Source organism: Solanum stenotomum, chromosome 6 (assembly GCF_019186545.1).
Source record: "Solanum stenotomum isolate F172 chromosome 6, ASM1918654v1, whole genome shotgun sequence".
NCBI classification, from domain to species: domain Eukaryota; kingdom Viridiplantae; phylum Streptophyta; class Magnoliopsida; order Solanales; family Solanaceae; genus Solanum; species Solanum stenotomum.
The window spans coordinates 4,901,208-4,910,615 of NC_064287.1; the positions used below are offsets into that span (position 1 = coordinate 4,901,208).

At 34.5% G+C, this 9,408-nt stretch overlaps 1 protein-coding gene across 2 annotated transcripts; it reads right to left on the reverse strand.

Moving 5' to 3' along the window:
- Window positions 1-2,835: 2,835 nt before the first annotated feature.
- LOC125868372 (methyl-CpG-binding domain-containing protein 2-like) lies at window positions 2,836-9,042 on the reverse strand. Of its 2 annotated transcripts, none has more exons than XM_049549037.1 (5): window positions 8,954-9,042; window positions 4,335-5,004; window positions 4,159-4,212; window positions 3,943-4,085; window positions 2,836-3,140 (listed from the first exon to the last, which is right to left on the reverse strand). In XM_049549037.1, the coding sequence occupies exons 2-5, from the start codon at window positions 4,976-4,978 to the stop codon at window positions 2,983-2,985; spliced, it is 999 nt and encodes a 332-aa protein (XP_049404994.1). In that variant the 5' UTR covers window positions 4,979-5,004; window positions 8,954-9,042; the 3' UTR covers window positions 2,836-2,982. The 2 variants fall into 2 exon arrangements, with proteins under 2 accessions (XP_049404994.1, XP_049404993.1); XM_049549036.1 differs by having other exon boundaries at window positions 8,852-9,042.
- Between the last annotated feature and the right edge of the window lie 366 nt (window positions 9,043-9,408).

The following is a 9,408-nucleotide window of genomic DNA, read 5'->3' on the forward strand; positions in this document are numbered from 1 at the left end:
GGGATGTGAACTTTTGAAAACCTCGACAACTTCATTCTCGTATCCGAAAACTAGCAGTGCGGCCTGTCAGTCCTCCAGGGCCCAAATAACTTAATTTTCTCCCATGAATTATTTGGGTCAATGGATTAGTTCGATCCAAAACTTGAGATAATGGGTGTAAACCGAAAAAGGATTCATAAGTAGTTGTTAATGGAGGTGAGGTTACCAAATTCTGAGGTGTCAGTATCAATTTATGCCAAATTGCTCCACATATAGTCCCCCGAACCACATTTTTTAAACGAACCAGAGCCAATCTGAATTGATCTTGTAAAAGATCTGCTACAGAACGAATACGTTTATTTTTCAAATAAAATGAATAAAGACAAGAGTACAGAAATTAACGAATGGATAATGTTAATTTCGTGATAAAACACAAAGAAACAAACAAGTGGTGAACTGAAGAGAAAGAATCAATGAGTTTGATTTGAAGGAGTCAAAAAAGGGAAGGAGTTTGAACTGAAGAAGGAGTCTTACTTGAAGTAGAACTCTTCAAATGAGTGTTGAATTGAAGAGTTGAAGTTTAACTATAACATAAAAGAATTAATGGATTTGATTTGAAGAATGAGTCTAAAGAAGCAAGGAGTTTGAATTGAGGAAGGAGTCTCACTTGAAGTAGAACTGTAAGTTAAGAGAATTCAAGTCAATGAGGAGTTTGAAGTGAACAATAACTCTATGAAGAATTGTGCTTAAATAGAGGTGAAGCCGTCTAGAATACTTGTACACTTACAGAGCAAAAAGAACAATTGAAAAATTGACTTTGAAAGTGCTGCCAGCGAACGGAAGGAACACATCGAAGAACCTAGTCATTGAGTCTTGATGTAATCTTAGTTCAGTGAGTTATAAACTGAATTAGGAGTGTTGTCTTCAGGTTGAGATAACTTGAAGAATTGGGAACACGTACCTTGGGAGGTTTGTGTTGAAGTTTAGAATTTAGAGTTAGTTCCTAGGATTACAAGAGTTGTAATCTGAATTCATAACTTGAAGGTTAGAAATTAGAGTTAGTTCCTAGTAGGGGTGTCAAAAATGAACTCAAACATAGATAACCCGCCCAAAATTTTAAGGGTTGGGCTCAAGATAATTTGAATTAGGTTAAATCTCAACCCATTCAAGTCTAATCTATTTTAAGAGAATCTTCAATTAAGCCCAATTCAATCTCCAATTTCAACCCGTTTTAAAACTTTTTACTAAGATATGTTCCTATATTAAAGGTATGAATTATTATCTATTTAACATCTTTTAGGATTTATCTATCCATTTGTTACTTTTTTTAAAAAAAAAATCTTGAGTTGAAATTTGCATTGTGATTATAAAAGTTAATTATCACTATGTTAAAATTATGGAGATTAATCGGGTCAAATTGGTTGGATCGAGACCCAACCCATTTTTTAGCCCATTTGAACCCAACCCATTTGGGCCCAAACTAAACTTGGGCAGGTCAAGACCCAACCCGATTTCTATTTCAACCCATTTTAATATCTCTAGTTTCAACCAAACGCTCCCATTTGACACCCCTAGTTCCTAGGATTGTAAGAGTTGTAATCTAAATCTATAACTTGAGGTTAAGGAATTAGAGTTAGTTTCGTAGGTTGCAAAGTTTGTAATTTGTTTTCTGTTGAGGCTCAATGATTTAGTGAAGTTGAAATTAAATTCTATAGGGGTACATGTCATGGTTTTTTATACCTTTTTAGCCAGGTGTTTTCCACGTAAAAATATTGTGTTCTTTATTTATTGTTCTAACTGTTACATTGGAACATGTTAGACAACCTGTTTTACTCATAGGCGAATCTGGAGTAAATTACTAGGTAGTGCAAACTAACATATATTTTGAAAAATGATCAACAAATAAAATGTAATAATATTTTTTTATTAATAGATAACACCAGAGAATGTTTCCATAAATCATTGTGTTATTTGTAAAGGTTGTTTGCTTTGGCAAGAAATTTTCAAAAATGGTAACCTATACATCTTATTTGAACAACAATAATTACAGACTGAAATAGTTTTTTGAATCTGAAAAATGAAAAAGAAAACTTATGCAAAAGCTTAGTTTATTTAAAATGACCAAATTGCATTGAGGATGCCCGATGGCCCTTTATATAGTCCACTTTTACTTTGCCCACATATCAAAGACGCCTCCGTAGTCAGAAGAAAATGAAAAGAAGAAAATTTAATAGATATTTGATTGTCACAATAAAATTGTGAGACTGAGATAAAATTTATTTTTATGGTAGGGGCACACATAATATTAAGGTAAATTGATAATCTATGCACATAAATTAGTGTTATCAACGTGGAAAATTGATATGGTATTACCATTACCCATTAAGACCTTTTTGGGATCGTGATAATCTTGTGTCATAGTTAGGCTATGAGCATCAAATGTAATATGATGAATGACTCTAGATTCAACAATCCAAGTTTTTATTGTTGGTTTCAGTGTCCATCATAGTTGGCATGTGCTTGGAGATTTTTATGGAAGTATGAGCACCAAACTCTTGCTGAGTGACGATATCGTAGTTCATTGCCAGAAGGTTGTTGCTGCCATCGTTGATTTCTCCTAGGCCGCGTTGTTGCATTGGGTTATGGCCCGTCATTTAGCCCAAGTAAGCTTCGGACAGAGTTTGTCATTGACTCATCAGCTCATTTTTTCAGCCCTAGAGGTAAGGGATGCAACATTTCTACAATACACATTTGGACATGAAACATCAAAACATTTCAAGTAGACCTAAGAAGAGTAGCTCCTTCACATTACCTAATTCTGGAAACAACAAAACATATCAACTTGAGGCAAGCTCATCAAAAACACAAAGTTTGGTCAAGGCCATATTTCCAGAAACATTTCCATAGGTACAAGTCTATGCTCAGTTTGCTCAATTTCAGCTTACATAAAAAGGAATCCAGAGAGATTTCACCAGATCATATACAAATAAAAATAAGACTCTCCTAACTTGACTTACACGCTGCATCAGCATTGCTCATTCGTTTAGAAGGAGTCCTCTTTTTCTTGAATGATTGGCTCAGAGGTTCAAAGAGAGGAGGCCCTGGCATACCAAGCCGTAAATCTGTATCACCATTGTCAGCAATCCATGTTATGCGATTAACTGTCATAGTTACAAATGTGTTTCAGTCAGTGACAAGTTTACAAGGTCTACTCCTTTTGTAAATAACACTGCCAAGCTTAGGAAATAATTAGACTAAAGTGATGGCACAACCAGTCAGGAGCAAAGATATATACATAAACACAGATCTTTATATCCACCAGTTGTCTCAAGGTGATGCCATTTAGAATCTTCATGAAATCACGCAATCAATATGGACTGATCTATACTTATGAACTTATAATACACAAAGGGGTGAAGGAAAATCAATCAATCAACTGCTTATAGCCCAGGTTTGCTGAATGCTTAAGGCAAAAAAACCACATAATGATTCAGAAGATTCATTATCCCTAAGCAAGCTTCCAGTGACTCGACTCAAATCGGAACAGTTAGTAATGTAAAAGCAATTCTTTCATTATCCACCTATAGCAGAGTCTCCATCTTACTTGGCGGGGTGGGGGTGGGGGGTGGGGTAGCACCTGTTAACTTTCCTTTCAAATAGTTCTGCAGCCATGAAAACCTGATCAACATTCACTTTGTCCCAAAAAAGAAATAAAAAGCGCACACACCAGACCAGCATTCACTAGATCACAGTGCAAAGAATCAGCAAATTCAAGAATGTGGAGTGCCGAGAGTGAAAGAGACAAGACAGCAGCGATACTTCCTTTTTTTTTCCAGTATCAACTATATTCATGCAATTACTAGCTTTAATCAATTCATCACAAATGGTACAAGTGTTTAACTTAAGCATGCTTAATGAACCATGTCTATAGAGGATCAAGAGGTTCAAAAGGTCCTGACATACCAGGTTCATTTTCATCAGGTGCAAGTGCTGGACGATAAGGCCGCTTCTTAACATAGTTATCCTGCAGAGGTCTTGGGATCTGGAAAGAAAACTGGGACATACTTACACCTTGTGCTACATAGTCTGGGTGTTCCTGCAAGTACCTAAGAAGAGAAAGCATTGATCAAAACGGTGAGGGATATGAGAAGAAAATATAGATTCAAATTTGTATTTTACTTTTCAACTTCAACCATGGAACGAAGTCTCTTTCCAGATGGCGCAACATAATACCTGTAAATCATGGCAAAAAATGTTAAATGGGCTGTCATCCTCGACTTAAAACAGGAAGAATCATATATGCACTTTAAAAACGTACTAATGTAAAAAGGAGTATAGGAATGCAAGAAACGTACACATCAGCAAACCGAGTGCCTCCTTCACCTCGGATTCTTAAAAGACGTTCCCACCCAGGAGGGGGCTGAGCAATATTAGGCTTGTCAATAGCCCAGAGCCTACTTCCATCTTGAGTAAGATCAGGAGGATCATCACATGATAGTTCAGCACGCCACTCATGAGCAGTTTCACAATAAAAAGGCTGCTCCAAAATGTGTTCTCTTATCTCCTCATACTTCTCTTTCGTAGGAATAAGCCTCCATTTAAAGCAGTTAGCGCACTGCACAGTAAATGCCCCTACAGATGGCAAAATCCTAGATGCGTAAGATGGAAAGGAGTTTCGTCGAGGTTGAGAATTAACAGGATCGACGTCAAGTGCAATTTCGCCCGCACCAACTGCAGCAGGATCGTAAAGCACCAATTGTTTTTGAGCATCTTCACTGTGGTTGTCCTCATCATCAGTGTTATGGTCTTCTTCTTCTGCTAAAGCAGCAACATCTCTAGGATTCTGATTAGAAGTTCCAATCCCTCCAGAGCGTGCAGAGCTTCTCGAATCTTTTGGCTCATGCTTCATATTATCTCTGCGACTAGCAACTGAAGAACCATAAATATCATTATGATCTGCTTTTCCAGGGATCGCAAGGTCCAGATGATCTCGCTCCATCCAACCAAATCTAAATATGAATAGAACTGTCCAAAAAAAGCAAACACGATTTATTCGACAACAGAATTCCTAGAACGGTGAACAAAATTGTCCAAAGAAAGAAAACACAATTTATTTGACAAGAGAACTCCTGGAACAGTGAATAGCATATATCAGAAATGACAAAACAAACACATTTACCCTATTTAACCAAAGGTTCCACACATCTAAAAATGGAGTCCCTGTTTGCATTGATAAAATAGAGGCTGCAAGGGAGTCCTCTATACCAAACCATCAAACGTTATAATAGAGCGCAATTATAAATCAAATTAAAAAGGCCAGACTGCTAGTAATCGAAAATTTCTCCATATCCAAATGTGTCCATCTGGTACAAGGAGCAAATTTGTAAACAAAGAAGATCCAGTTGAACATGTGAAGGGTCTTGAATGCTAAAATATCACACACACACATTATACACAAAAATCCTTTCAAAAACAAATTCTAATTTAATTCCTACAGGCATTCAAAGTACAGAATCTTCTAAGCGCCTTAAAATCACCTGACAAATACAAGATAAAACGAATGGAAGACCAATAAAACCAAATATCATTAATAACTGAAAGTTCTACAAGAAGATGAATCAGAGTTAATATATAGAAGGCAATATCTTATCAAGTTCCCCAACTGACCAGATAGGCTACGAGAGGCCACATATGATATTTGTAGCAAGAAAAAATAAATTTTGAAACTACCCAACTAAATGACTTACAGCCACAGGAGATCTTGACAACCATGAAAGGAAACTGATGATATGGGTAATGAAACCATTCATAAAGCAGCAAAGAAAATAGTTTGAACCACTAGTTAGGAATACTATTTCTTATCAGAAATATAAGAATAGTATTTATGTTGAACAAACGATAAAGTTGACATGAGATATTCCCAAACAAAACACTTCCCAAGTCATCACGAAAGCAAATAAATCACCGCCAGGTCACATTGGAAAGTTGGTCCAACTAATTGATCATTGATGTACAAGAATCACCCAACACCGGGACTACTTGACACTCAGAGATGGAAGCTTTTGTTTCAATCATAAAAAATGGCTAAAGCAGCTGTTTTAGGAGTTTTTTGTTGGTTATAAATCTTAAGCAGATAGGTCCATCAACCAATTGAATCTGAGCTTAGCTCACGGTAAGCCGTATTTTGGGTTCAAACAGCAGACCTAAAACAACTCTTTTAAAGTCTAGAGCCTAAAGTTCTTCTTAATAAAGTAAGGCGTTAATGGCATCCAGTGGAAGCAAAATGAGTACAAGAGTCCAGACTCAAGTTCCTAGGAGATGCCACTCCCACAAAGTGGATAATCTTTCAAGCATCTTTCCTTACAATAATATCAAAAACTAAGTTCATTAAGGAGAGCTTCCTAACAAACCTCAAGGGCTGCTCACCTTTTTATTTGTTTAGACAATATTGAAGAATGTAAAAAGAATGTACAAAATTTAAAGTAAAAAAAAAAAACTATGTACTTTTTAATATAAATATTTTAGAACTTTGAATTAAACTATTCAAATCTTCACACTAATAAATAAACTATTTACAAAAACATCCAAGCTAGTGCAATGCAACACATGATTAATATCTTATTAACTTGAATTAATCCTTAATATTATAAATTATAATATTACTATGCGAAGTTAAAGGTTTTATGTTTGTTAAGAATACTACACTAAAAACAAGTATGAAAAAGATAAAAAAAGTTACACAAAATTATTATTTTTGTTTGGGTATGTGTATATACTTCAGATCTCTTATTAAAATTTAATTTTAGACTACTAATTTTATTGAGATGTCATTCGAAAACATAATTATTTAAGATGGAAAAATTCACTAACATCCATCAACACTTGTCTTGAAGTTAAAATTATACCTGTTTAATATTTTACGACCTTAGAAAAGACTTTCTTCCTAATACTTATTTTTATGAAGAAATCTATCAATACGAGCCACAAATTATCTTTATTAGAGTGAACCCAAGTCAAGTTCAATACACAGAAAACAATGTTTACCATTAGTTAAAAAGGAAGGTGAGACAACAATTTCTATATAACACGAACATTATTTAAAGACTGTCCGAAATGATGGAAACACAAATGGAGGTGAAATTTATGGATACACAATCCCTATCAGACATGATAATAGTAAGGCGAAAGGGATGTTAGATCTGCTTTCTGAAATTTATTTTAGATAAAAGGTCATACTATGATTGTTAGCAACACGTGATCTCACGCACTATAAACAATAAAGAATTGTTTGCTATTGGTAAACTCTTTCCTTTTCATGTAACTTGTAAAATTGAATATTTGAATATATTATTGAATCATTTTACCAACATTCAGTTTCCCGAAAATAAGGAAATATCAGTTTGACAGACTATTCAAAATTAAAGAACGGTAAATACAAATGTAACTAGACAAGTTACATCCCAAGTAAAAGTGTCTTTTCTAGTTTGAAGATATATCCAGAGTGGCAATGCTAGTTTGAATAACAGTGGCTTGACGGAACTTAGGTACAATAACTACACAACAAAAGGTATCAATGTGCTAGCTTAGCTATTTTGGGTTCCCATTTTTGTTCATACCTTTTTCTTAAGAGTACTAATCAGCCGCTCCTTCTTCCGACAAAAGAGTAAGAAAAGTAATTGTTAAAGATGTAACGCCTCGATCGCATTAAGTGAACGCGACTAATCTAGGTGAGGACATAACGATAAAAAAAAGACTAAACTAGGAGAGAACTTTTCCAGGTTGTATAGTACTAATAGTTATACATTCACTTGGTTCGTGCAACTGAACTAGGTGAATGTGTTGTTAGTTTAACAACTAGTTTAGAAGGCTAACGGATTTTTCATAGATTCCAAGCAAAATACCTACATACCTCTATATCTGCAAATTGTTTTTATCAGAACTAGTGAATGTCATCATCTTGTGCACACACAATAGTCTAGCACCTAAAATACAATGAAGAAGAACGATAACTATGCCTTAGTCATAAACTAGTTGTGCTCGGTTATATAACTTCACAACATAAAAAACAAACCAATTAAACTACGTTGCTCGGACTCCCCAAAAATATTGCTGCATCTGCCTCGGATCCTAAAAAATACACATATTTTGGAGGATCCGACGCAGATGCGGAAACATTTTTCGAGAATCCAAGCAACATAGCTTAATTGGTTTGTTTATCGTGTTGTGAATTTATATAACCGGGCACAACTACTAGTTTTGAGGATCCAACACGCACCCCGCGGGATTCTACAAGAGTTTGAGCAGCATAGCAATTAAGTGACCACAAACTCAAGATTCTATTAATAAACACCTACTTTTATTGAACCCTAAATTGAAAACAAAACCCTAATTTTCCACAGGCCATGTGCATTCAAAGTTGAACCAATTTTTCCAAATTAAAAGAAAATGGCATCACATGAAAAAATAGAGAAGAAGAATTCACCTAAGAAGGAACCTAAAATCCGATAAAACAAGAACAATCAAACTAAAGCATTGGCAGAAAATGTAGAAATAAAAAATCCCTTTTTAAAAAAAAAACTTAAGATTTATCAACAACTTCCAAATATCAACCATCTTGATTTCTAAGAGCACATAGATACAACAAAAATGACACAAAATCAAACAAAGAAATACCTCAAATCATTAAATTCAATTCTTGACAAAAAAAATCCATAACACAGATTGAAACCCATTCACATAAATCAAATGAATCTACCACTAAACTTATCAAAACAATTAACCCGATCCACATGCATTCCAACACACAGCAGCAAAAACATCTATATATTTACAAAGAAAAAAAATGCATAAACCATAGAGCAAAGAAATATACCCAAAATCAGAAACAAAGGGATCTAAGCCAGCATCATCCAAGAATCAACGGTTTTGGGTATTTTCCCTTTGAGTTGTACGCAAGAAAATATATGTTACTTACAGATTAAAAGACTGCAATATCTTTGTTCTCCTTGGGAAGTGAGAGACACACAGGCAGAGAAGAAGAACTCAGCTGAATTAAGTACTAACTTTTTATTGCAAAACTAAATGATAAATGATAAATAATAAATAAAATGTTTATTTACTATTCTACCACCATTGATATTCTAATATCCGCGTCGTTTCGTTCAAATCGAGGATATTCCGATCATAAATAGGAATAAAACAATCAATTTCACCTTTTGTGTTTATTTAATTTTATTACGGTATTCTAATATTCGCGTCGTTTCGTTCAAAACGAGGATTGCCCAATCATACATAGGATTAGAACAATCATTTTACCTTTTATATTTATTTATTTTCACTCGATATTTAAATATTGGTGTCGTTTCGTTCAAATGAGGATATTCCAATCATAAATAGGAATAAAACAATTGATTCACCTTTTATATTTAT

What these genes read in the sequence shown, in the direction of transcription:
- LOC125868372 (XM_049549037.1), bottom strand. Translation starts at nt 4,978, where the DNA reads ATGGAGCGAGATCATCTGGACCTTGCGATCCCTGGAAAAGCAGATCAT. An exon ending in GGCACTCGGTTTGCTGATGT is followed by an intron (nt 4,213 to 4,334) that starts GTACGTTTCTTG and finishes CATGATTTACAG; the next exon opens with GTATTATGTTGCGCCATCTG. An exon ending in ACCTGATGAAAATGAACCTG is followed by an intron (nt 3,141 to 3,942) that starts GTATGTCAGGAC and finishes TAACTATGACAG; the next exon opens with TTAATCGCATAACATGGATT.